General features: G+C 47.6%; 1 protein-coding gene across 1 annotated transcript in view; it reads left to right on the top strand.

Annotated features, from left to right (window-relative positions):
* LOC119382488 (lutropin-choriogonadotropic hormone receptor-like) overlaps nucleotides 1–25,210 on the top strand; it is a 242,594-nt gene that overhangs the window by 111,783 nt on the left and 105,601 nt on the right. The window contains exons 3-4 of the mRNA XM_049411513.1: nucleotides 4,743–4,817; nucleotides 4,938–5,012. Coding sequence (XP_049267470.1) covers nucleotides 4,743–4,817; nucleotides 4,938–5,012 — 150 coding nt within the window. The remainder of the gene's footprint in view (nucleotides 1–4,742; nucleotides 4,818–4,937; nucleotides 5,013–25,210) is intronic.

The following is a 25,210-nucleotide window of genomic DNA, read 5'->3' as shown; positions in this document are numbered from 1 at the left end:
AATGTACCGCGTCGAACGCGGCATCTGGCATGGCGCAGACTGGCTTGCTTCTTGAATCTTGGCTGAAATCGTGATATGGGAGGATAAGTTTCTTTTCAAACGGCGATTTTACGACTCAAAAATGAAAAGCAATACACGGGTTCTATAAGCATTTCGAATTAGGCTCAATCAGATGCAACGTCTTCCAAAGCTTCCTGCCAGGAGTGAGCGCGCGCTGGAGTACGTTTTTTTTTTTTTTTTTTTTTTTTTTTATCGATCCTAACCGTTATTGAGGAAGAAAAGACTGGGAGTGAAGAGTGGAGGAAAGAAAAGACTGGGATTTCGTAACTTAGTCGCAAAAAAACATGCTGTTGAACCGCTTTTGAGGAATAGGCTCATCGCGTGATAAGCGGGCCACTTTACTGAGCCACCGAGAACATCCATCCACACGGGATGACGGTCTACCCTGCAGGCGTAGACCGTCATATGCAGGTCTACCTTGCCTCCGGTGTCTCGTGCAGCCGATCCCTGTAGAGCCGTGCCTGCCGCAGCATCAGTGACAGCATGCACGGATCTAGGAAAAATGTCCAGATGTTCCTACCTCCTCCTTCCTCCTGAAATTTATGCACACACGGCCTTCATTATAAACTCATGAAGTTCCAGCTGTTATTGGTTTTGAGACGTTAAACCCCAGATATTATTATTAAGTTCCAGCTGCTACAGCTTGTGGCATTGTAACACCTCCCCTTTCTCTCGAGGTTATGAGAACAAGTACCATAATCGCGCTGTCATTTTGGATTGTGTGCATAGCAGAAGTAATTTATTAGTGCCGCATAACGATCATGCAAGGGACGTTAAGGTACCGGTAACTAAATAAATTGAGATGGCGCGTTTATCTGCAGCAAAGCATGCCATATACGGCATACTTTGCGGAGCGCTGTGCACAAGTAAGCCTCACCAGACGTGTGCCACACAAATGACGTACTCAACGATTTGATTGATTTCCTATACCTTTATGCGACCTGCATTTATCTACCACGGCTTGTATTTGCAGGATTCTTTTGGATATGTATGTCCCAGTTCTTTTGAAGTCGTTACTTTTGAACTGAAAAAAAAAAAACATTTATTTAACAATATTTTATTTGACCTGCCGAAAAGATGTGTTTACGCAGAGCAGGTGTTTGCGCTTATCCGCCAGCGCCTACGGCTCGCTTATTAGTTAGCGAATGTGTGGTCACAGACGATGGAAGTCCTTCACCCAGCGTGAACAACTTGCCAAACAAGCAGATTGTTTACGACGCGCTTGTATTGACGCCGTTATTGTTGGGCCCAAGCTGAAAGTCCTCTCCTGGCTTTTGAAAAGGTTGAAACTTGAACTATACTCTTCTAAGAAAAAAAGGCAAGAATTATCAACCAAGCTTTGTGGTAAAAGTAAGGTCAGACATTGCGAATGCCCTCTGTGCCCTACTTCAAGATCTAGGTTATCAAGTCGAAGATGGCATGCACGTTCCTCAGCGTATCCCGCACGAGATCAGAAACAACCTATACATAAGCAATATACCAAGAAACATGCATCCTGAGTACGACAAGGGAAGAAGACACGCTAGGATACAACTGCTAAAGGAAACACTAAAACGCACCAACAGCAATGAAGAAGACATGAGGTACACGGACGCAGCGGCTTACATTACAAATGATCGTTTTGCAATCAGCGTGGTCGACGAAAACGGTCAAGAACTGACAGCAACATCCATACGTGCCAAGGATGCAAGCACAGCGGAAGAGTTGGGCATAGCCCTAGCCATCGCTACATGCAAGAAGACGCGGGCTACCGTGATCACGGATTCGCAAGAAGCGTGCAGAAGGTACATGAACGGAAGGATCGGAAAGGCAGCACTCCATGTATTAAAGAGCACGAAGGTGGAAGAAACCACCATCCTCTGGACACCGGGACACGAGTCTCTCGCGGGGAACCAGGCGGCGCACGCTGCGGCTCGAGATCATGCACGCCGAGCCATCTCCGACACGCAGAGAACACGTACCGATGGCTGTCAGAACGAGGATGAACGCATACCGAAGAAGTATTCAGACATTTTGGCTCATTACAGGAAGCAGAGGAAGCGGTACCCGCCGGCACACAAGAGTCTGAGTAGAGAGCAAGCGGTGACCTGGAGAAGACTCCAGGCCGGAACTTACCCGCACGGAACATTGATGCACGCAATGTGTCCAGGAACTTACAGGCGGGACTGCAAGTTTTGCCCAACGGACACGCGCAACACCCTGCGCCACATGGTGCTGGACTGCTCGAACAATCCGGACGTACCACCATCATCACCCCCAAGCGGAAACGCAGATGAAGGAGCAGACAGAGAAAGAACTAGAAGACCAGTGGGAGGCTCTGCTGGTGACGCAAGACCCTGACAACCAGCTACGATTGGTGAACAGGGCTCGGGCGGCGGCAGCGAGCCATGGCTACCTGGACTGAAGAGGCCACCCACCTTAGGGCTCAAGTACCAAGAGCCTGGTCAAAAATAAAGCTCATTTCTCTCTCTCTCTGTGCCCTTCGCTTGTTGTCAGGAGATTGTGTAACGTGAGAACGACAGCATTTTTTCACCCTGGCGCAAATTGCGCTTCCTTTGATGAATGCGGTGATACTCGGCTTAGACTCAGCCTGGGATGGGGTATAGTGCCTGCCTCAGAGACGCAAGTTCAGCTTGCCGTATAGCTTTATTATACGCAGTTCCCTATGTGCGTCAGTACATAAGTTGCTTGTTATCTTTACTTCTAGACTTTCCGACAGGATGTCACAAATAAATGAACAAACGTAATATGCTGACTTTTACATCAATCCAGGCAACTTGTTCAAATGAACTTGTTTTTCAAACAGCTACACGGATATAATTCGATTTTCGGAGCCTCCAAAAAACAAAACACTAGTTGATATACCAACACAATCAAGCCTTTGTGGTTTAATGAAGACTTCGGCATCAAATATTATTCGAACTGTGATGAATCGGCCCCAGTGTTTGTTATAGTATCCTGCAGACGTTTGGTTCAAGATATGAGAGTTTTTGAGTTCCTTTGTTTATTTCTTTCGATAAAGCCAGACAATACTACAATACTTCAGGAAATGCCCGGGTATGTTAATTATAATATTTTCCTAGATTATCCGCGAGCTGATGAAGAAGAAAATTTCATGCACGAGCTATCGCGGAAATTCTGAGAGTTGATCTTCTTTATGCTGGCAACAAATGACGTCATACTTTTCGGCGGAGTTCACACAAAGAAAGAAGGAAAAAACGCGCGAATTTCATTGCGCATCATTGCGATCGTTTTTTTTTTTTTTTCGTGTACTTGTGAACACCTACGTATAGATGGTTTCGCTGTTTACAAACACAGACCTTGGACGGCTTCCGGTTTCGTGCACTGACGTCATTGGCGGGGATCAAAAGCCTCACCCTGTGCCCAGCCAAATATTTCAAATAAAGATGCTTCTAATCTATACCCAACATTATAAGATTTAGTCCTTAACTTATGCGCCTCCCTTTTATCTGAAGGCGGGAAAAAGGTCTTTCCTTACTCTGGCATCACTAAAAACACGCTTTCCGCTTCGGTGTTAGAGAGTGATAAATGAAGAACCGGAAGTTTCTTGGGGTACAACACGTGCTGCTACTATCGCAGTCTTGAGACCGTCTATACTGAACCTCACTTCAAACAAGCGGTCGTTTTTCTGACGGAAATGTGACAAACTGCCGGCGCCTTGCGTAGAATGTGTTGTTTGCTGCATTTTCCTGTCGCGTCGAAGACTTACGTAGATCAAGCAGTTCACTGTCGGAACACTAGGCAAAAGCAGTCTTATATCGTTTGCTCATCCAAATTTTACCTTGCATTGCAAAACATGCAAGCGCAAACCGAAGTTGTCGGAGACGCAAGTCACGCAACCAGTACCAGAGAGCAAAGAAAATAACTCCGGCCTTACATATTGCCACTTGGTCGTGACGTCGACGAAGACAGCAGTCGGCGTTTGCAGGATGAAACTGTTTATTTGGCCGAACTTGTGGCCGGAAAATGAGAACTAGAACTACAGCAATACACGCTGTACAATGATAGCGGCGAACAGGGCGTCGTTCCGTCGATCAACTGACAAGCGGTCAAGCGCGTCGGCTTTTATACAGGCGCTATGGAACTTTCCAGCAATATCGCTGGTGGCGGCGTTATCTCTCGACAAAGCTGGAACATTCGCGTGCGGCGCGCAATCTTAACAAAACGATCTACCAAAATCGTGAAGCTTCTCGAACACTGCTTCGGGGCCAGCGTCGAGCGTTGATAACCGTCCTTGCTGGTCAAACTCGAACACATCAAAATAAAAGAAGAAGCGGGCGTGGCAATATCCTAAGCGAAGATAATTTCTGCCTCTGCTGTTCCACATGATCGTGAACTAAAGCTGTTATCTAAGGAAAAATTCCAGTGGTATTGGTTGTCTTTGCCATATTTATCGAACGCTCGCAAGCTACAAGGAGTAAATGGATTTCCAGGTGCGCTTGTGCAATATCAGTGTGTGTCTGCTAAGTACATTCTGTCGTTGTTTCGTTCTGTTTTGTTTTGTGTTTTCGAGAAACGCAAAATTGTAGTCAGTTCGTGTGTCCCGTCTCCTTCTTTTCGCCTCGTCTCGTTCAAGCGCTTATTTTTTTTTTTTTCAAGATGAAGAAGAAGAAGACGCAGACGTTTGGCAAGGCGACTTATTAATTTCTTTTCTTTTTCAGCCACCTCAACTCGTTGCTGAAACTGTGCTATATCGAACCGGGAGTCTTTGACAATCTGCACGAGCTCCGAGAAATGTGAGTTGAGAAATATTTTAATCGGCACATAAAACTGCATAAATGAGTGCCACAAACAAGTTCACAAGGATTTACCTACATATTTATCTATCTTTTTTCTGTTTTTTTTTTATATTCCAGCTCTATACAGAAGTCAATTCTGCTACAAACAATCCTACCAGGAGTCCTAAGGGGTCTTCCTAAACTGACCGTATTGTAAGTACCGCTTTAGTTATTCATTTAAGAACTTACGCGTATACTTGTGCCATACATCAAACGAGTTTCCTTGTATGCAAACCTGGGCTGCAATTAAGAGGAAAAAATGCGCTTTGACGTTTGCTGTTAGCTGTCTTAAATTACTTCAATAAACATTACTCGCCTTAAACGGCTTCAACGACTTCCTTGGAGCCCCTTTTTTAGGCTTATCTGTTGTGCACTTCAACAGCGTGGCTACCATGTTTACTCCCGGACCAAAACAGAAGTGCAAATCTCGTAAATAACTTGTTTGAAATGTCCAAGTATAATCATGCCAGAGTTCAGCTTCAGTTTAGTTTCTTATATTGCTGCGGACCGGTTCCGCTGCAATGTCGCCCGGTTCCGTTGGAGAAACCGCATATTCCAATTTCCAACCTTGCCAGCGCAACCGCTGCCTCTGCTTCACTACAGTGCCTCCCAATGTGATCAACCGGAGCTGGTGCGAAAAGCGTACAGTTACAAGGGGGCAAGCGTCTTCACTTTTGGTTTCACAGCCCTCGCCTTCAGCATCGTAACTTTGCGATCAACCTTGCCCTCAACTTCTCATCCAGAGAAAGAATCTCGCGCCTTTTATGAACATCTGCACGGAACAGATACGCGTACAATACGAGATTTCTTGTTACTTACTTGCAAGTTGAGCACATTACTAGCAAGCCGAGCTGATTTGGGCACAGCGATGCTCGATGGTATGGGCCACAGAAATTGTGCAAGCCGCACGCACTACTCACCTCCGGTCCACTAAAGAATGAAGAAGCTGTCTATAACTAGACCAGTGGGTATGTGCCACAGAATTTGGGCGAGTCCCACTGCAAACCTGCGGATTGGGAACAGCGACGTTCCATAGCCCAATAGCGAGAGGGAAAGCACAGCTTAAGCCAAGTATAGCTAAGAGTTAAGCCTAGTGTAGTAAGGAGAGTGGAAGGGAAGTGAACTCCCGAAGAAGAAGCCGCTCGATTGAAGTGCCGTCTATAGAGAAGCAGCTCGGGAACGTGCTAGAAACGGAAAGCCAAAAATAGCCAAACAATGGCCAAGCAATAGTGGCAGCCAAGCAATAGCAAAACTTTTGGGTAGCGGGAGTTGAGATGATGGATGGCAGTGCTTAACTCCTCTAAACCTTGCTAAACCATGCTCGACATTGCCTAGCTTTGCATTACTTTGCACTACATCGCTGAGGCTTTCCCTCAGCTCCGCTGGTCTTTGATCTTTACGGCGTTAAGTCAGCTACATCCACGCATAAATCTCTTCTATGAAGCAGGCTTGGGCAGTAACTAGTTACTAGTAACGCGTTACCGGTAACTTGTTACTTTTTTTAGCAACTTGTAACTGTAACTAGTTACTTTTGGATAGAGGAACTTGTACCTGTAACACTGTTACTTTTTTTACATTGTAACTGTAACAAAAAGTACCTTTACAGTTACTTCTTTTTTCACACACAAAAAAAAAATGTCCAACAGAAACACTCGTTAAAGGCCGAAGTACAATTCGCGTTTTTCACTTTCTCGGACTGTCTCCTTTCCCATATCCTCGCCCCCTTTCACCTTTCCACAATACGGCTCCCCTCTCACTTTAGGAGAGAAGGTCGCTAAGAGGATTATTTTCCCTACAGGAGACGGAGGTCCGTATTTAAGGTGATTTCTTAAAAAAATTACTTATGTCTTGAGTCGAGCGCAAACAAGTAAGAAAAAAAGAAATTTGGAGCCTTTCCCCTATCAAGAAAAGGGGGACAAGCGAAGATTGGCGTGTGCGTGCCTGACCCACTCTTTCTTTCTTTCTTTCTTTCTTTCTTTCTTTCTTTCTTTCTTTCTTTCTTTCTTTCTTTCTTTCTTTCTTTCTTTCTTTCTTTCTTTCTTTCGCATTGCGCAATCCTCCTTCCTAACTTTTTCCTTCCTCCATGCCGGGAAAAGCGCCCGCGTGCTTAGCAGCGCAACAGTTCTGCTACTACAGAACTGCTGCTACAGAACAGAACATTTTATTTACAGCTGTTCAGCTGTAATACACCGGTGGCAGGGCTTTGCAGAAGTTCAAAACAACATGAAGAATGTGTGGTCATGTCTGTCGCATTGCAGTCTACATTGCTTTTTACTGGCACACGCATCGATCCCATAAGTTTTATTATTATTATTATTATTATTATTATTATTATTATTATTATTATTATTATTATTATTATTATTATTATTATTTATTATTATTATTAATCTGCACTAGCGCTAAATCGTACTTTCATTTAAACAACGCTCCATCGGACTGCGATCCTGACGGACTGAAAGGACGAGGCTGCGTTTGCCGCCGTTTCGCTTTCGAGTTTTGCAGCCGCCAAAGGGAATAAACCGTGAATACTCCTCTAAAATCCAGCTTTTTCCTCGGGGTAACGCAATGGTCAAATGCGATTACTGCGCTTCCTATACCCGTAAAGAGGCAAGAAAGTCAACCCACGAGCGTTTCTTTTTTGAAACGGTTCCGAAGGCACGTCCTGGCCCTTTGAAACTGCATCCGCTTATCCTACATATAGGAAACCGGCCGGCCCATCCGCCTTTGATTCGCTTCCCTGCGCTGCCTGGTTTGCTAGCGGAGACACTACGCATTTGGCGGGAAATCCCCAGACACTCTTACAGAGCTCGGGTGGACATATAATCTATCTTTTTGCACAAAACGACGCCAGAACGCGCCAAACGTCGCTAACCTATAGCTTAAGGTCTGGGCGCACGGCTTGAAAGGGGCAAAGGAGCTGCAGGGCCGGACGCCATTTTTACGACTGCCCTCCATCGCCTTTCGCTCGGTATCTATATGGTTGTGGCAACGTGAAGTGCATGCCACCGCGTCAGTATTCACGACTGTAGGACGTTACACCTGGCTATCAAATGCGTCCGCCTAGCGAATAAAGCTGTTCCTTAACAGTGACCACTCGGTTACATATCAATAGAAAGTTTGCCCTGTCTCGCCTCTTTGATGAGGATGAACCAACTATATAGACCATGCATCCTCCCTTCTCGCGTTTCCACTGTACCGCTGTTTATAGAGAAACAAAGAAAAGGGACTGGTGTATGGTGTGCACGTGAGCGTAATTTTAATAAACAATTTAAACGACTGCTATTACGTTCGCAGTTCTCATAGAGACACGACTAGCTTTCCTTTAAGCTAATGAACAATGAAAAAACTCAGCATATTTCGTAGCTTTCTGGGTGGGCACAAGGAAAAGGCATCGGTGTTTAGTTACTGGTGACTGCTGGGTCAGTTCTTCGTGCAGCATGCCATATTGATTGGCGAAAATAAAATCGCGCCTCGAGTCGCGGCGTAAATGTATTTGCATTTGCGTACGTAATTCGTTCTCTTTATTTATTTATTTATTTATTTATTTATTTATTTATTTATTTATTTATTTATTGTGGTGCTCAAGAAACAATAGAGCATATCTTATTAGATTGCCAGGCATACAGAGAAGAAAGAACTTGTCTCCAAAGTAGAACATGCTCAACTTCCCAAGCACCGCTAGATCTCGGGAATATACTTGGACATACGTCTTCTCATTCTCAGCAAGTGTAAAATTTTAAAATTTCTGTTTCGATTCCTCGAGGACATTCACCGAATTGATAAACTGTAATTTAACTTACATCAGCATCATTACGTTGTGACACGTACATACCACGATCCAGTGCTGGGCAGTATCGAAGATACATGTATCTTCGATACTATCTTAGATACTCTTTGGGTATCTTGTATCTGTATCGCGATACGTCTCGAAAGACGTGTATCAGTATCTGTATTTCCGACACATTGAATAATATATCGTGCATCTTAAGATACAAGATACTGCGATCGCAACACCACGCTGCCAAACAATAAACGTTGGTTGAAATCCGCTTCTCAAGCCGATACTGCTCCCACTAAGCCACCAGATTAAAACTAAATACAGTGACATTATTCTATCTTTTCGTCAGAGTTTTCCAGCAACGGCAGGCGATGAGCTCTGAGCGTCCTTATTGAGGGAGCAGAGTAACATATGGTGGCGCTCGCGTCGTCTTGACAAACAAACGCGTGAACGTCTACGTTCAGAGGACATATTGTTTTAACGGTTTCTTTCTTTTTTTTTAGTTGTGTCAGTGCTATGACACTTGGCTCTTAGCCACTGTCCTGTGCCTCGTACTCCAATGCGTGCGGTGTCTTTTGCACAAATTCTAATGCCGCTATAGTGTCGTTATCGAAGTTTCTCTTGCGTTGTGCTTCGTTGCGAAGTCTGAAGAATGCAAGAAAAAGGGTTGCTTTGCGTCTCGTGGCTTTCACAGATCGGTGATCTAAAGGGCCACGTCGATGCAAGTTTTACTTACATGCAATGAGATTGACTTATATACAAACAAGATTCGTACAGATATATAGCACCACCGATACCGATGCTGGATTTACCAGCACAAGCATTCACTTAACAGGAGGTGTTTTGACGCACGTCTCTTTTCTTTTGTTCAATGAGTTTTCGAAATCATAATTGGATTGAGAGCACAAGTTTTTTTCTAAGCTGTCCTTTCCATCCCATACATTATCTATGTCTCAACGAGTTGGTCTACGCTATTTTACATAGGCACCGAATTTTCTGTGGTCTTACCTTAAATGCCTAATTCTCATACCTATTAGGGGTTAGTGGTTATGGTGCTTGACTGCTAACCCGCAGGTCGCGGCGGCCGCAATTCGATGCCCGTGTGCTTATATTTAAGTTTTAAAACACCACGTGGTCGAAACTTCGGGGGCTCTCCATTACGGTCTCTATCATTATCATATCGTTGTTCTGTGGGACGCTAAACGCAACAATTATTATTAGCTCTTGAGGGTGCCGCCTGCATCGTGTTCCTATACTTATTCGCTGTTTGATATATAACCGCTTTTCTATTTTACTTAGTTATATTTGTTTTTCTTTTTCCTCTTCTCTAAATATGTTTACTGTTATTAATCACCAAGTAATCGGAGCTTAAGTGGTAATATAGTGTGAATAGCGGCGGTGTCCTGCGGCACACGTTTTTCTGGGCTGCAGATGTTCTCTCGTAAAAGAAAAAAAAATGTTAAAAGATCGCGCATTGCTAAGTACGTCGCTAACGAACGCTTTACGCTAGCAGATCAGTAGAATATGAAAGTAACTGCAGTTTTATGTCACCTACGTAAAGACGATGCGTCGCAAAGAATGTCACTACCAGCTTCTCGGTGATGTACTATCGCGCTCAGTATGAGCTACATCATGCGAGCGCGTGGCCGAGCGCTTTGCAAGGTTGTACAGTGGCGCCGGTAATGGCATATTTTCGAGTTATCGGGAGAGAGTTTAGCTGCTCGTGCGAGCGCGCATCACCCCCACTTGCTTGCTTTCACCCTCGAAGTTATCATTTTCGAAGCTGATATCACCGCAGGGCAAGAACGAGGGCGAGGGTGAAAGCAAGTGCAGGCGATGCGCGCTCGCAGGAACAGCCAAACTCTTTCCCGATATATATACCCGCTTTCCCGATATATATAACCGCTTTTCTATTTTACTTAGTTATATTTGTTTTTCTTTTTTCTCTTCTCTAAATATTTTTACTGTTATTAATCACCAAGTAATCGGAGCTTAAGTGGTAATATAGTGTGAATAGCGGCGGTGTCCTGCGGCACACGTTTTTCTGGGCTGCAGATGTTCTCTCGTAAAAGAAAAAAAAAAATGTTAAAAGATCGCGCATTGCTAAGTACGTCGCTAACGAACGCTTTACGCTAGCACATCAGTAGAATATGAAAGTAACTGCAGTTTTATGTCACCTACGTAAAGACGATGCGTCGCAAAGAATGTCACTACCAGCTTCTCGCTGATGTACTATCGCGCTCAGTATGAGCTACAACATGCGAGCGCGTGGCCGAGCGCTCTGCAAGGTTGTACAGTGGCGCCGGTAATGGCATATTTTCGAGTTATCGGGAGAGAGTTTAGCTGCTCGTGCGAGCGCGCATCACCCCCACTTGCTTGCTTTCACCCTCGAAGTTATCATTTTCGAAGCTGATATCACCGCAGGGCAAGAACGAGGGCGAGGGTGAAAGGAAGTGCAGGCGATGCGCGCTCGCAGGAACAGCCAAACTCTTTCCCGATAACTCGAAAATATGCCACGATTGGCGCAACTGTACAACCTTGCAGTGCGCTCGGCCACGCGCTCGCATGATGTAGGTCATACTGAGCGCGATAGTACAGGCTGTTTCATACTTAGGGGAAATCTCGGAGCGCGTGGCATCGCGATGCGACTAGCGCTGCAATGGCGCGCCGGCAGCAGCTAGCGCGTGCGCAGACGCTTCGAGGGTGTAGAGTTGTACATCTGCGCGTGCGCAGATGTACAACTCTACACCCGCGTGGTTGCAGCGCTGGCCGCATCACGACGCCACGCGCTCCGAGATTTCCCCTAAGTGTGAAACAGCCTGTACACCTGTCCGGTGATCGGGGCGAAAAGCGTGATACGGTTACGGAGAAGGTAGAACTTAACAACGGCATTTGCACCATTGTGCGGAGGCTTCTTATTGAATTTCTTATGCTTAGATGGCATCCCGCTAGCTGTCGGCAAGCAGAGCATCGGCTCCACCTAATTACAAAAGCGGCAAGCAAAAACTGTTATCAGCGAAGTGTATAAGGAGCTGTCATGATATGCATCTAAAGCAACCCCAATAACTTGTTTCGAAACGAAAGTAAGATACCTTCAGCAAGAAATACAAAACCTTTGAGATACGAAGAGCATAGGTCTGCAAACTCACACATGAGTCGACTCGCTCAAACTCAGACTCAGACTCAGATCGAGCCGTGAGCCTGAGCCTGAGTGAGTCAGGCTGAGTATTATTTTCATGAGTCCTTGTGAGTCCGGTTGGCAAAGCTTTCAGTGACTTCGAGTAAGAATGAGTCCGAATGAGAAATATTTTTGTGAGTCTGAATCCGAGTGAGCCCTAAGGGCGAAATATATTTCATGAGTGAGTCTGAGTGATCTCCACATTTTTTTTTTTTTGCCGACCTATAGTCCTATCTACTCAATTTCAGCATCCCTATCAGCTTTGTAAAGACTCACGCTTATACTCACGTCTACTCACCCATACTTCAAAGCACTAGCTTTCATACGCCATCTCAATATTTATTGATCAGAGGCGTGAGTTACGGAGGGAAGTGAGGGGAGGGATGTTTGACCTCCCTCTGGCAAAATATTTCATGGGAAGTTCTTGATAAAATATCCCGTGTGAGTCATCTCTTTCAATAAAAATGCCCTTACTGCATTGTAACCATTCATAACTCATATTTGAAGGTATGAGATAAAAAGGCGCCAAGTGGAACACCAGTTATATGAGATGTTGATGTTGAAGCGCATTGACACTATTGTCGAAAAAGTTAATTATACGCTAATGGACTCATGAGTCGACTCATTCAGACTCACTCAGACTCAGATTGAGCCGTGAGTGTGAGTCTGAGTGAGTCCGAATAAGGAAAATTTTCGTGAGTCTGAGTCCGAGTGAGCCCTAAAGGCAAAATATATTTCATCTGTGAGTCTGAGTGAGCTCCACATTTTTTGCCGACCTATGACTAACAGACATATCATGCAAATGAAACAAAAATGGTCGCAGTTAATAATGTTTCAAGCGAACATTTTTGTGCATTGGCGTTTAGTGCTACATTACCGTATATACAGATATACGATAACGAATTTCCGAATGTATCGAAGTATCTTAAGATACAATTGGAAAGTATCGTATCGGATACAATCGGCGTTATGGTATCTTGTATCTGTATCTCAAATACTTCTTGCCTGAGTATCTTGTATCGTATCGCGATACAATTTCAAAGTATCTTTGCCCAGCCCTGCCACGATCATATTATCTTGTTTTTTTTTTCCTTCTCCTTTCTTGCCCTCCTCCTTATAGGGCCTTTCTGTCCTCACTCCCCTCCCCTATACAGAGTAGCATGTAGGCGCCTTTAGGGTACGCCGGCAGAATTCTCTGTTTTTCATTAAAGAGCTTTCTCTCTCTCTCTCTCTCTCTTCATTTTTGTTCAGTGGTGGCAAAAGGTGCACTAGACATTGACATGGAGATAAATTATGACTCGTTTTACCTTGTATGGGCCTGGTTCACTTCAGAGTGCGGTATATCACCACTGACGGCCACGCTGGGGAAGGCACTGCCACGTTTGACGGGATATTTCACATGCCACAGTCGGTGGGCACCATTAAATGAGTACTGCAATTCCTGATGCCGTTGATTGACTAGGGCGTGCGCTATGAGTTGCAATTAAGTTATTTTTTTAGCGTAACGCTGTGTTACTGACAGCCCGATAAACAAATATTTCATTACTACGTATATACGTGTGATGACATCCTGGAAAATGCGCAAAGCATAACCTATACTACATTGATTGGCTTCATGTATACAACCTCCATCGCTTGGAAAAAGTTCTAAACAGTGGACACATTCATCAAAAGCCAATCATAGTCCGTGACTGAAGGGATATAAGCAGGCGAAATCACGTGGACGTTCTCACTGACCTGTCTGTGCAGCATCTGCACTGTTCACTTGGTTTCTGCCTGTCTTTCTTGCGCACAACGATTACACTTTAATGCATTCTTCGTCAAAAAGGACACCTGAAAATTCTAAATTTTCTTTAATGCCACTGAATAGTAGTGAGACAAGAGAGAGAGAGAGATAAAAGCGAAGGAAAGACAGGGAGGTTAACCAGGTTGTACCCGGTTTGCTACCCTGCACGGGGGGAGGGGAAGAGAAAAAGAAGAGAGAGAGCAAGGAGGAAAGAGGGAACAAGTAATACGCGTGCACACATCAGTTTTCACCGCATACACACAGACAGTCACAACGGGAAAATATTTGACATCAGTTCCTCTGCGAGATGCTAAAAAAGGCTTGCAAGGATTGGCTCCAAGGAATCCAGTACTTGCAGAGCGCATTGAGCCGACGGGGTTGTCATTCCGTTGAGGAGAGTGCGCATCGTGGTCATGAGAGACCTCAACACAGCGAGGACTTGTAGGTTCTTGTCGTGACAATCATCTGTGGACGATGGTGTACATTGCGGGGCATTCTGCATCGGCTCTTTATGAGTGCGCAGTGGTGGCAGTGAGGGCCACGCGATATCCGCCGCCGCTTTCAAAGCTTCTGCGTCTTTCCGGCTCTCCAATTGTGATGCGTTGGGCGGTGGTGGTGGCGGCAGTGGTGGTAGCTGTCGCTTAAAGGGGTATTCAGACGGAGGAGAAATGCTCGGGGGGTAAAGGCGGAGCCTAGTGACGTCAACTCGCGAGGAGAAGTCGCCACAAATGCCCCCCACTCACACGGACGGGGCGAACGGAGGGGGAGACTTGTACCGCCCGTTTCACCAGCTGCCGACGACGATGACCCCAGCTACAGATGACCCCAACTGCAGACTGGACACCCACTGCCGCTCTCTGCAGGAGCAAGTGCAACAATGTGGCCAAACAAGAGCCAGAAATTCCGCCACATCCCCCACCGCCGAGGGATTGTTTGTCCTTTCGGGGAAAACGTCCCCGTCTCCTCCGAGGAGGCGCGGGGGGGTCACGCCCACTCGCTAATCCGTGACGTCGTGGTCACGTGATCCGCAACCCCCCCGTCTCCCCCGAGCATTCCTCCCCCGTCTGAATACCCCTTAAGGGAAGTCTGACGATCTGTCGGTGTAGGAGATCGCGTCGTCTGTCCAGATTGGGTAGCAGTAGTCTTAGACCTTCGTCGCCGACGCGAGCGTCGTTGTCTATTTCTCACCACATCAGCAGCCTCTTTGTGCGTCGAGCCGTCCCCTACCATCTGTTTCATGACGCTCCATTCTTTTTTCACTAATGGACAGTCCCTTGATGAGGCTTCGTGTGATCCATGGCAGTTGGTACATTTGAGGGCAGTTGCTCGGCAGGATTCCGCATTGTGTGGCTCTGCACAGCGGGGGCAAATCGCCACGTTCCTGCAAACTCCGCTCACATGACCCATTTTTTGACATTTACGGCACTGGAGTGGTCTTGGTGTAAACGGACGGACCACGTGACGAAAGTGTCCCACCTTCACGTGGGATGGCAATATGTCACCTTTGAAGACAATCTTTACGCAACGCGAGTTGCCCAGACGTGAGACTTGGACGATGTTGCTATGGTCACTAACTTCCTTGACGAGCATTGCAAGGTCGCCACAAGGAATGGAGATGTCGACATCGTATATTACACCTACCACCATGTCCTTGTTAAGTGGAAGGTGAGCTCGAACCTTGATACCGTCGAAGTCTGTGACCCTCGTCAGAGCAAGCAGAGATGCCTGGTGTATAACGTCGATAGCCAAGACATTCTTGCGGGGGTTGACTCGAACATCCTTGATTTCGTTTGGAGCCAGAGACTCGAGTTTCCTCGAGATGGTCTGCCGATTCTCTCAGATTGTCCGATGGCGTAACAGGCACAAATAGGACGGTGTAGTTCATTGAAGCCTCCTTCGGCTTCAATGAACTACACCGTCCTATTTGTAGGTGCGGTTGAAGCTGTTGAAGCTCCCATAGATCTTCGTTTTGGTTTACGACTGTAAACAGGCGTGAATTCATCCTCGGAATCGTCACTGCTTGCCGAATACAGTTCGGTGGACTCACTGTCGGCGTCGCTGAGTTCGCTGTTCCGTTTCCTCGAGGGGCCCGCCGACGGCGGAGGCATGCCTGGAGGGTCTGAAGGCCAGTCTACTTCATGTGTAGCCAAATAAAATACCGATGGCGACGCGAGGAACATGAAAAATCACCAAAAACTATATATATATATATATATATATATATATATATATATATATATATATATATATATATATATATATATATATATATATATATATATATATATATATATATATATATATCCAGCTTTAACGAACACCACCAAATGTCTACTTATTATTTATTCCTTTACATGTATTACGCGCGTACACACGCGTTGCCTCCTAACGTTGCGCCTGCAGTCTACAAACTACAGGACTTGCAAAAGTGGTGAGGAGCACGATGCATCATACATAAATAAGTTTAGAAAATAGCGCTCAGCCCGCGGACGCAATCCTGAATCGAAATAAATAACCCGTGGGAACAGATAACCTATTAGAAGTTATATAAGGCGATATGAAAAGCGTGCATCGTATGCCGAAACGTGACCCTTGAAAAGGATGTCTAAACGCGCATTTACGGCTTGAGCGTGCGTTTATTACTTGTCGAGCTGCCTCAGCTGAGGTTCACATGTGTGTACGCACGTCGCTTTACTCGGATATCGAGGTGGCGGCCAGCGCACAGGTTTGCATATAACACGAAATGTACCAGCGAATGCTGAACATGTTTTACGTATTGAAACCCTGTGCTGTAGAATGAAGCAGCATATGAGTTCCACGAATGAGCGTTAATTGATAGTTAGGAATATCCGTGTCTTTGTTCTCCCCTTCCCCCTCCCCCCGTGTAGGGTAGCAAACCGGGTACAACCTGGTTAACCTGCCTGTCTTTCCTTCGCTTTTATCTCTCTCTTCATGTCTGCGTGTATTGTCGAGCCGCTTTGTTCTGAAGGCGCGACGTCAGGAGCTGAGACTTTAATAGGGTAGTCAATTAATTGCTTGGGAAAAACCGAGCGACGGAGAAATGCCAAAACTGCCTCACAACTAACATCGCAGAATTAACATATCTTTCCGTTCAGTGTTACAAGTTATGTCGACGATAGTTCAGCAGTTTCCGAGGGATATTCGCTCTTTTTTATTATTATTATTATTATTTCTACGCATGCAAGTCTCCTTTTAGCCGCAGCCAATAGTTCGTCCTGAATCGCCTCAGGCAGTTCCAGATTAATTATGCGTCGCCGAGGGCTTATAGGAAACGCCACTCAACTTATGCCGAAATAGGGGCGGGTTATGCGCACACGAGTCCGCTTTTAAGAGAAAGCGTGTCTGGGACCATCGTTCTTGAACGGGCAATGGCGAAAGCGACGGCGCGCCGAGCTTTCGCTTTGTCGTGCGCTTGTTATCGTCCCAGAAACGGAGCCGCGCGAGTGCTTGCGCAAAGCGGCCGGTCCGGCGCTGTAGGCATTGGCCGAAATAATGAATCCTCTGACGACCTTTTCGTCCTACAGGACGCGTGACGGTCAGCCATCGTAGCGCTAAAAGTCACGACAGCGGGGAACCGCCTCGCAAGAGAGCCGCCTGCACCTAACGCTAACGGCGACGTGTGATTAAGGAGCAGGACAAAAGAAGAGCCCGCGGAGAAAGAAGTGGCACCCTGCCGCGGAAAGATAAACGGGCCGCAGTTAGGCGGCGGGGATCAGGTGGCCCGGGGGCGTTCATGTTAACTGCGACGGAGGTGCAGCAAAGCCGCTTTGCCCGAGTAACGTTCCTGGGCGCGACTTATTTTCATTTTTCATTTCTGCGGTTTTATTTTTTTAGGGACTCCCTGCAAGCCACGATTTTCTGATCGATGCACAGTGGACTTGCGGAAGAATGATTCGTGTGAGATGAGCTTTTTTCTTGACGCATAAATTCAGACTCCCGAATTTGTGCGCCCGGATAAGGACGTAAAGGAGAGTGGATCAAAGTTATTCGCTTAAACTTCTTTCTTAAAAATTTTGCAGTTGTTTCGTAACAGAAAAGATATGAAAAGGTAGGCTAGACTTGAGCCGGTCATACCAATATTCTAATAAAAGTGCTTCAACTGCCAATTTCCCCATAAATACACATACACATGCACGCTCATATACAACAGCAAAAGAACTGACAGTTCGGCGAGTTGGTACCGATTCATCATTCACTGCGCAGAACTAGACATGGACGAAAATGAGACCGAAACATCACAAGCGCAAACTCACAACTGGCTTATTAGAAACAAGAACGACACTTAAATACACCATCGCCGCAAGCACACAACCAGATGTGCTTGAGACGATGATGTATGTAAGCGTAGTTTAACCCTTTCCCTACCGAGTTTTTTGGCTGAAAACGACACAAAAATATCGATTTTTTATTTGCCTATTTGATTCTACGTGTCTTGAAACATACAAAAAATTATTCAAAGGCGCTTTATTCGCAAGATACACGCAAATTTTTTTATTATGTGCAGAGGATGGGCTTCACTGCACAGCGCCACGGAAAATGCCCTACCCTCTCCAGCCTTCGGTGCAGGAAATGTCCATTTGAAATTGAAAAAAATATTGCGATAGCAATTATATGGACAGTCGCGGCTGGAAAACGTCCGTCCCCGTCATCCACCGTATACGTATAAGTATGTATATATATAGAAAAGCCACACAGAAAAATAATTCAGAAATTCTTTCCGATGCGCGGAATCGAACGGGCGACCTCTCGCTTTGCAGTCCGCCGCGTTAGATGTTAGGCCACGACAGCACCGTCTGTCAGCCTGTTAACGGCGAGCTATTTATATACACTATGTAATTCAGCATGCTTTCTTAGTGGCCACATAGATGGCGCGACTTGCGCGTGTGTGTGGCACGCTTTAAAGATCGTCGCCCCGCTCCTGCGAACGCTGTTGCTCTTCGCTCTACAGGGCGTGGTCGCTTTCGGGCGCTTATCTCGAGGAAAGAAGGGGCGTCCGGTGGGGTGCTTCGCTTCGCTCGCTGCAGCGGCCGCGTTTGCGAAAGGAGCGCGCTGTTCAAACAGAAATAAGTAACAACTGTGACAATTAGTTCGCGCTCGTCTTGTGTGTACCTGTTCGTTTCGCGCGTCCTGCTTTATGTTTGAGCAGTGCGCTTCAAGTGTCGAGCTGTGACGCATTAGTTCGCGCTCGTCCTATGTGCGTTCTTTTCGTGCGTCCTTTGGGCTCAAGCGACGCGCTGGCAATTTCGAGCTGCTTTCCGTTCTTCGCGTTACATTACAATTTATTGCTATCACATTCATTGCTTCGCCGTTGCGGCGAAACTGTGACTTTTTTAATTACAGTTAACATAATAAATTTCTTTCTCGACTAAAATGCATGCTTTGAGCACGTTTTTAATTTTTTAGGAGCGGGCTCACCAGGTTCATAAGCCGGGGCAAAGTCCCGCGCCGTAAGCGTAACCTTAGTTCCAGAGGCGACCGCTACAGGCGCAGCTCGCACGAAAGAGAAGTCTTCTTCCTCTTGTTCTTCGAGAGTATGGATGATGATAATAATGCAGGCAAAATCACATATAGAATAGCCAACTGTAGCATGCGGCGCTCGCTTCACTCCGGCAGTGCGCGTCGATACTAATAACATGAACGAAGAAGAGAAGGCAGCGGCAGCGCGGGCTCGCCGCCAAGACCCTGCGGTGAGAGCTCGCGAGGCCGCAGAGAGGCGTCAGCGTCGTGCGGACCCCGAGATACAAGCCCGCGAAGCCGAATCAGCGCGGAAGCGGCGGCAGGAGAACCTCGAACAGGTACGGGCGCGGGGTGCAGCGGCCAAGCGCCGAAAGCGGTCGCTACCTGAAGTTGGTGGCGCCGACGCGCGCTTCAAGCGTGATTTCCTCGACCACGCGTTCGGCCAAAAGGTCTGTGACCACTTGTGGTTCGACTACAACCTGACCACAATCGCTACTATAGGGACTGAGGTTAGGTCCACTATAACAATGCGTGTGGCGGCGAGCGTAAAAACCAGGGAACCGTTCGGACCGATGGCAGGAGTAGAAGAAAATTATCCTTTATTTTCGTTTTCTTTTCCTCGCAGCCCGCAGCACGAGGAACGAGGAGCGTGCGCGTGCACATGCGCCTGTGCGCGCCATAATTAATAGTCAGTCGATGAAGACGACGATGGCCGCTAGAGGGCTCCCCCTCCCTTAAAGAGAAAGGGGGGTGGAGCGCTGGCGTCAAAAAAAATATATATTTGATGTCAGAGGGCCGGGCGAATCCTTGGTTGCAGGGGCGGCTTAGTGGTCGAAAGCGCATAATGGCGGGGCGGTTGCTAAGTAGGCTGGTTTGACTCTGTCCAGAGCGACGTCTTCTTCCCGCCCGTTGAGCTCGATGGTAACAGTTTTTTCTGTCCGGCTGAGCACCTTGAACGGGCCGTCGTAGGGAGGCGTAAGGGATGGTCGAATTCCTTCACGCCGGACGAAAACGTGGCTCGCTGTAGCCATGTCCTTGCTGACAAAAACGTCAGTCGATGATGCATCCCGACTAGGGCAAGGACGCAGGCGAGAAAATAGGAAGCGAAGCTGTTGAGCGTAACTGCCTGGATCGGGCGTGGCGACACTAGCTGACGCGAAAAATTCACCAGGCATACGCACCGTTGTGCCGTAGACCAACTCCGCCGTTGTGCAGCCGAGGTCTTCCTTGAAAGACGAGCGGATGCCAAGCAGGACGAGAGGAAGATCTTCAGCCCAAGACGAACGAGCCAGGCGAGCCATCAAGGCGGCTTTAAGTTGACGATGAAGGCGTTCAACCATTCCATTTGCTGATGGGTGGTAGGCGGTCGTATGGATATGACGAACGCCAAGCAGGCCTGTGAGTTCGCGGAAGAGATCGCATTCGAACTGTCGGCCGCGATCGGTGGTCACAACGCTGGGACATCCGAAACGAGAGATCCAGCCACTGACAAACGTTGAAGCCACGGTAAGTGCTGTTATGTCGGTGAGAGGAAACGCTTCAGGCCATCGGGTGTAACGGTCCACACAGGTGAGGATGTAGCGAGCACCTCTGGATGGCGGAAGTGGTCCAACGATGTCGATGTGGACGTGATCAAACCGAGCATCGGGTGGGCGAAATGAGTGAATTGGTGATTTCGTGTGTCGTGTCGTTTTGGAGCGTTGACAGTGCACGCATTAACGCGCCCAACGGCGCACGTCGGAGTTCACCCTCGGCCACACAAAGCGGGTCGTAATGAGACGCTGCGTAGCACGAACTCCTGGATGACTTGTGCCGTGAAGCTTGTTGAATATGTGACGGCGGAGTCGGAGTGGGACAAACGGAGGTGTTCGACCCCGTGACACGACGCAAGTGATGGTGCCGGAAGAAAATGGGAGGGGAACGCCGGACAGTACCAGTGATGTGGTGGATGAGCGGATGTCTTGAAGTTCGACGTCTGTAAGCTGCGCCGTGGCGATTTCTTCGAAGTCAAGTGTGGATGCCGATATCGCGTCGATACGGGAGAGGGCATCTGCAGCCGCATTGACTAGGCCTTCAATGTACCGGACGTCCACAGTGAATTCGGAAATAAAGTTGAGGTGCCGTATTTCTCGTGCGGTATAAGTATCGGGGTTACCGCGAAAAGCGAATGTCAAAGGCTTGTGGTCCGTAAGGACGTGAAAGCTTGAGCCTTCCAACAGATGCCGGAAATGTCGAATGCCCAGATATACGGCCAGTAGCTCACGACCAAACGTGCTGTAACGCGTTTCTGCCGGTTTCAGTTTCTGAGAGAAAAACCCGAGTGGATACCAAGAGTTGCGCTGCCACAGCTGTAAAACTGCGCCGACAGCCGCACTAGAAGCACCGGTGATAAGACGCATTGGTGCAACGTGCAGAGGATGTACCAGCAGTGTAGCGTCCGCCAATGCGTTCTTGGCAGCATAGAAGGAAGCTTCGGCGTCAGACGTCCAAGTCAGTGGGGAGGACGGAGCTTTCGTGGTCTTGAGGAGATCCGTGAACGGTATGATAATGCGGGCAATGTTGGGAAGAAAACGGCGGTGGAAGTTGAGTAACCCAAGGAACTCGCGGAGCTTTCGGAGTGATGTTGGGCGAGGGAAGTAGCGCAAGGCTTGAACTTTCTTGTCCAACGGCCTGATTCCCTCTTTTGTCACACGGTGTCCGAGGAACTCAATATCGTCGACACCAAAGACACACTTTGCGGGGTTGATGAGGAGGCCATGTTCCTGGAGTCGAGAATATAGCAGACGCAAATGGGTGCAATGCTGTTCGGGGGAAACACTGGCCACCAGGAGGTCGTCGAGATATGCAAATACGAAGGGAAGTCCACGAGTTACTTCGTTTATAAACCTCTGCAACGTCTGAGCAGCGTTTCGAAATCCGAACGGCATGCGAACATACTCGAAAAGTCCGAATGGTGTCACAATTGCAGTTTTCGGGATGTCCGCTGGCTCGACCGGAATCTGGTGGTAGGCCTTTACCAAGTCTATTTTGCTGAATATCACCGCTCCCGCGAGGTTGGCAGAGAAGTCGTGAATGTGAGGGAGGGGATAGCGATCAGGTATGGTGCGGGCGTTGAGGGCACGATAGTCACCACAGGGGCGCCAATCCCCTGGATCACGCTTTGGGACCATGTGGAGAGCTGACGACCAACTGCTCGACGAAGGGCGGATGATGCCCAGTTGCAGCATGTGGTCGAATTCTTTTTTCGCGATGGCAAGGCGGTCCCCAGTGAGGCGCCTGGGTCGGCAAAATACTGGAGGACCAGTAGTGACAACATGATGCGTGACGTTGTGACGTACAGGCAGCTCAAGGTTGGAAGGCTTCGTGATGGCTGGAAAGTCAGCTAGATTTGAGGCGAACATAGATGCCGGTATCTGTGGCGCCGTTCCAGTGGTATATGTTGGAGGTGCGAGGATGCCTTGTATGGACATCCTGGTCGTTGTGTCGACGAGTCGACGTGCCCGGAGGTCAACGCTGAGGGCGAAGTGGGTCAGAAAATCAGCACCCAATATGGCCATGCGTACATCTGCAACAACAAATACCCATCGGAAGGTGCGTTGGAGACCCAAATCGATGGTGAGAGAGCGCTGACCATGTGTATTGATGGCAGAGTTGTTGGCTGCTTGATGGGGAACAGTCTGCGGAGAGCGCTGCCGGTCGAGTGGTGTGGCAGGAACGACACTGACCTCTGCACCTGTGTCCACGAGAAATCGATGTCCGGCAATCCTGTCAGTGACGTAGAACAGGCGGCTTGTCGTATGGCAAGAGTCACTGGCCGCCATCAGTGGCTCTGCGGTACGTTTCCCTGCCAGCTGCAAGGAGGACGACACTGACGCGCGCTGGCACCGAAGTTGCTGTGATACCAGCAGTAGACGCGTCGACGAGGACCGGAACGGGAGCTAGACCTCGGAGACAATCTGGGACGGTATTCTCGGTCTCGTCGACGAGAGTGAGACGGTGGCCGTAGGGCATTAACAGTCTCGGCGAGGTCGTCGATCAGTTGCTCCAGGCGAGACTGCCCGTCCTCGAGTTGCGACATCGGAACGCTAGATGCTGTAGCCACAGTACCTCCTACTGCATATTCAGCGACGCGATCGGCCTGCTCCGCCAGCTTGTCGAGGGGCAGGTCGTCAGGTGCGGTAGCCAAGGCAAGGACTACATTCTGTGGCAGGCGCTGGAAAAACAGTTCTCGCAGCAGCGGGCTGTTTACATCCAACTTACAGTCACTGAGAAGCTGCTGCATGCGACGTAGCAGTTCTGACGGTCTCCGTTCGCCGAGCTCCTCTTCGTTGAGAAGCTTCTGAAGACGCCTGCGCACAGACACAGACTTGCGTTGCAGCACCGTCGTTTTAAAGTGGTCATAAGGTGTGGTTTCATGGGGCGTGCACACAAGGTCGTGAAACTCTGCAACCACTTCCGTTGAGAGCGCGGAGACAGCGTGGCAATACTTCGCTTGTTGCGAGGTAATGCGCCGAAGGGCAAAGATGGCCTCCACGTGCGTGAACCAGGCTGCAGGATTCTGGGGCCAAAACGACGGCAGGTGAATCTGCACCGTGGCGATGCCCTCTGCGCCGATCGTCGGTCTGTCGCTTGTGGTCGCGTCCATGATGCTCGCCCTGCGATCACGTCCAGGTCACCACGTTATAGGGACTGATGTTAGGTCCACTATAACAATGCGTGTGGCGGCGAGCGTAAAAACCAGGGAACCGTTCAGACCGATGGCAGGAGCAGAAGAAAATTATTCTTAGCGAACTTCTGCGACTTTGAGCGTATCTATCTATCTATCTATCTATCTATCTATCTATCTATCTATCTATCTATCTATCTATCTATCTATCTATCTATCTATCTATCTATCTAGCCGCCTACGACTTTGTGCTCTCCTGGCCGTTTCGTTAATCGGATGTATACCAAAATTGGTGTGTCATAACATGGCCTTATTACGAACATAAATGACAGGTCATATCATGAAAATCATGACACGCATGTCATGAACAGCATGATTTACATTCAACGGCCTTTGGGCTCCCTGGCCGTTCCGTTAATCGGATGTGTACCAAACTTGGTGTGTCATAACATGGCCTTATCACGAACATAAATGACAGGTCATATCATGAAAATCATGACACGCATGTCATGAACAGCATGATTTACATTCAACGGCCTTTGGGCTCTTGCGGCCGTTCCATTAATTTCATATATACCAAAATTGGTACAGCGTGACAAGAGTTCATGACGAACATAATGACAGGTCCTAACATGCGAATCATGACGCGCATGCCATGTGCAGCATGATTTACATGGCATGGTCTCAGGGCGCTCGCGGCCGTTTAAATGAAGGGATACATACGAAAACTGGTATGACGAGACATTTCTGTATGATGAACATAACTGACACGTGGTAACATAGAAATCATGATATGCATGTCATGTATGACATGATTTACATGCCACGCTCATGGCGCACTCGCGGCCGTTTCGCTAGATTGATATACACCAAAATTGGTACTGTGCGATGTGACTTTATGAAGAACATGAAAAGCAGGTGGTAGCGTGAAAACCATGATATCCATGACATGTATGTCATGATTTACATGCCACGCTCATGGTGCATTCGCGTCCGTTTCGCTTGCGTGATATACACCAACATTGGTGTTACGCGACACGACAGTATGACGAACGTAAGTGCGACGTGGTAGCATGAAAATCATGACATGCAAGTCATGTACGACCTGATTTACGTGCCACGCTCATGATGCGCTAGCGGCAGTTTCAGTAGATTGATATACGCCAAAATTGGTATTGCGCGATGTGACTGCATGAAGAACATGAATGCCAGTTGGTAAGATGAAAACCATGACATGCATGTAATGTATGTCATGATTTAATTGCCACGCTCATGATGCATTCGCGGCCGCTTCGCTAGCTCGATGTACACCAAAATTGGTATTGCGCGAAGCGACTGTATGACGAAGGTAAATGAGACGTGGTAACATGAAAATCATGACATGCATGACATGCACGACATGATTTGCATGTCATGCTCATGACGCACTCGTGCCGTTTCGCTTGCTTGACATACACCAAAA

Source organism: Rhipicephalus sanguineus, chromosome 1, assembly GCF_013339695.2.
Source record: "Rhipicephalus sanguineus isolate Rsan-2018 chromosome 1, BIME_Rsan_1.4, whole genome shotgun sequence".
In the NCBI taxonomy this organism is placed as follows: domain Eukaryota; kingdom Metazoa; phylum Arthropoda; class Arachnida; order Ixodida; family Ixodidae; genus Rhipicephalus; species Rhipicephalus sanguineus.
This window is presented reverse-complemented; position numbering and strand designations above follow the sequence as displayed.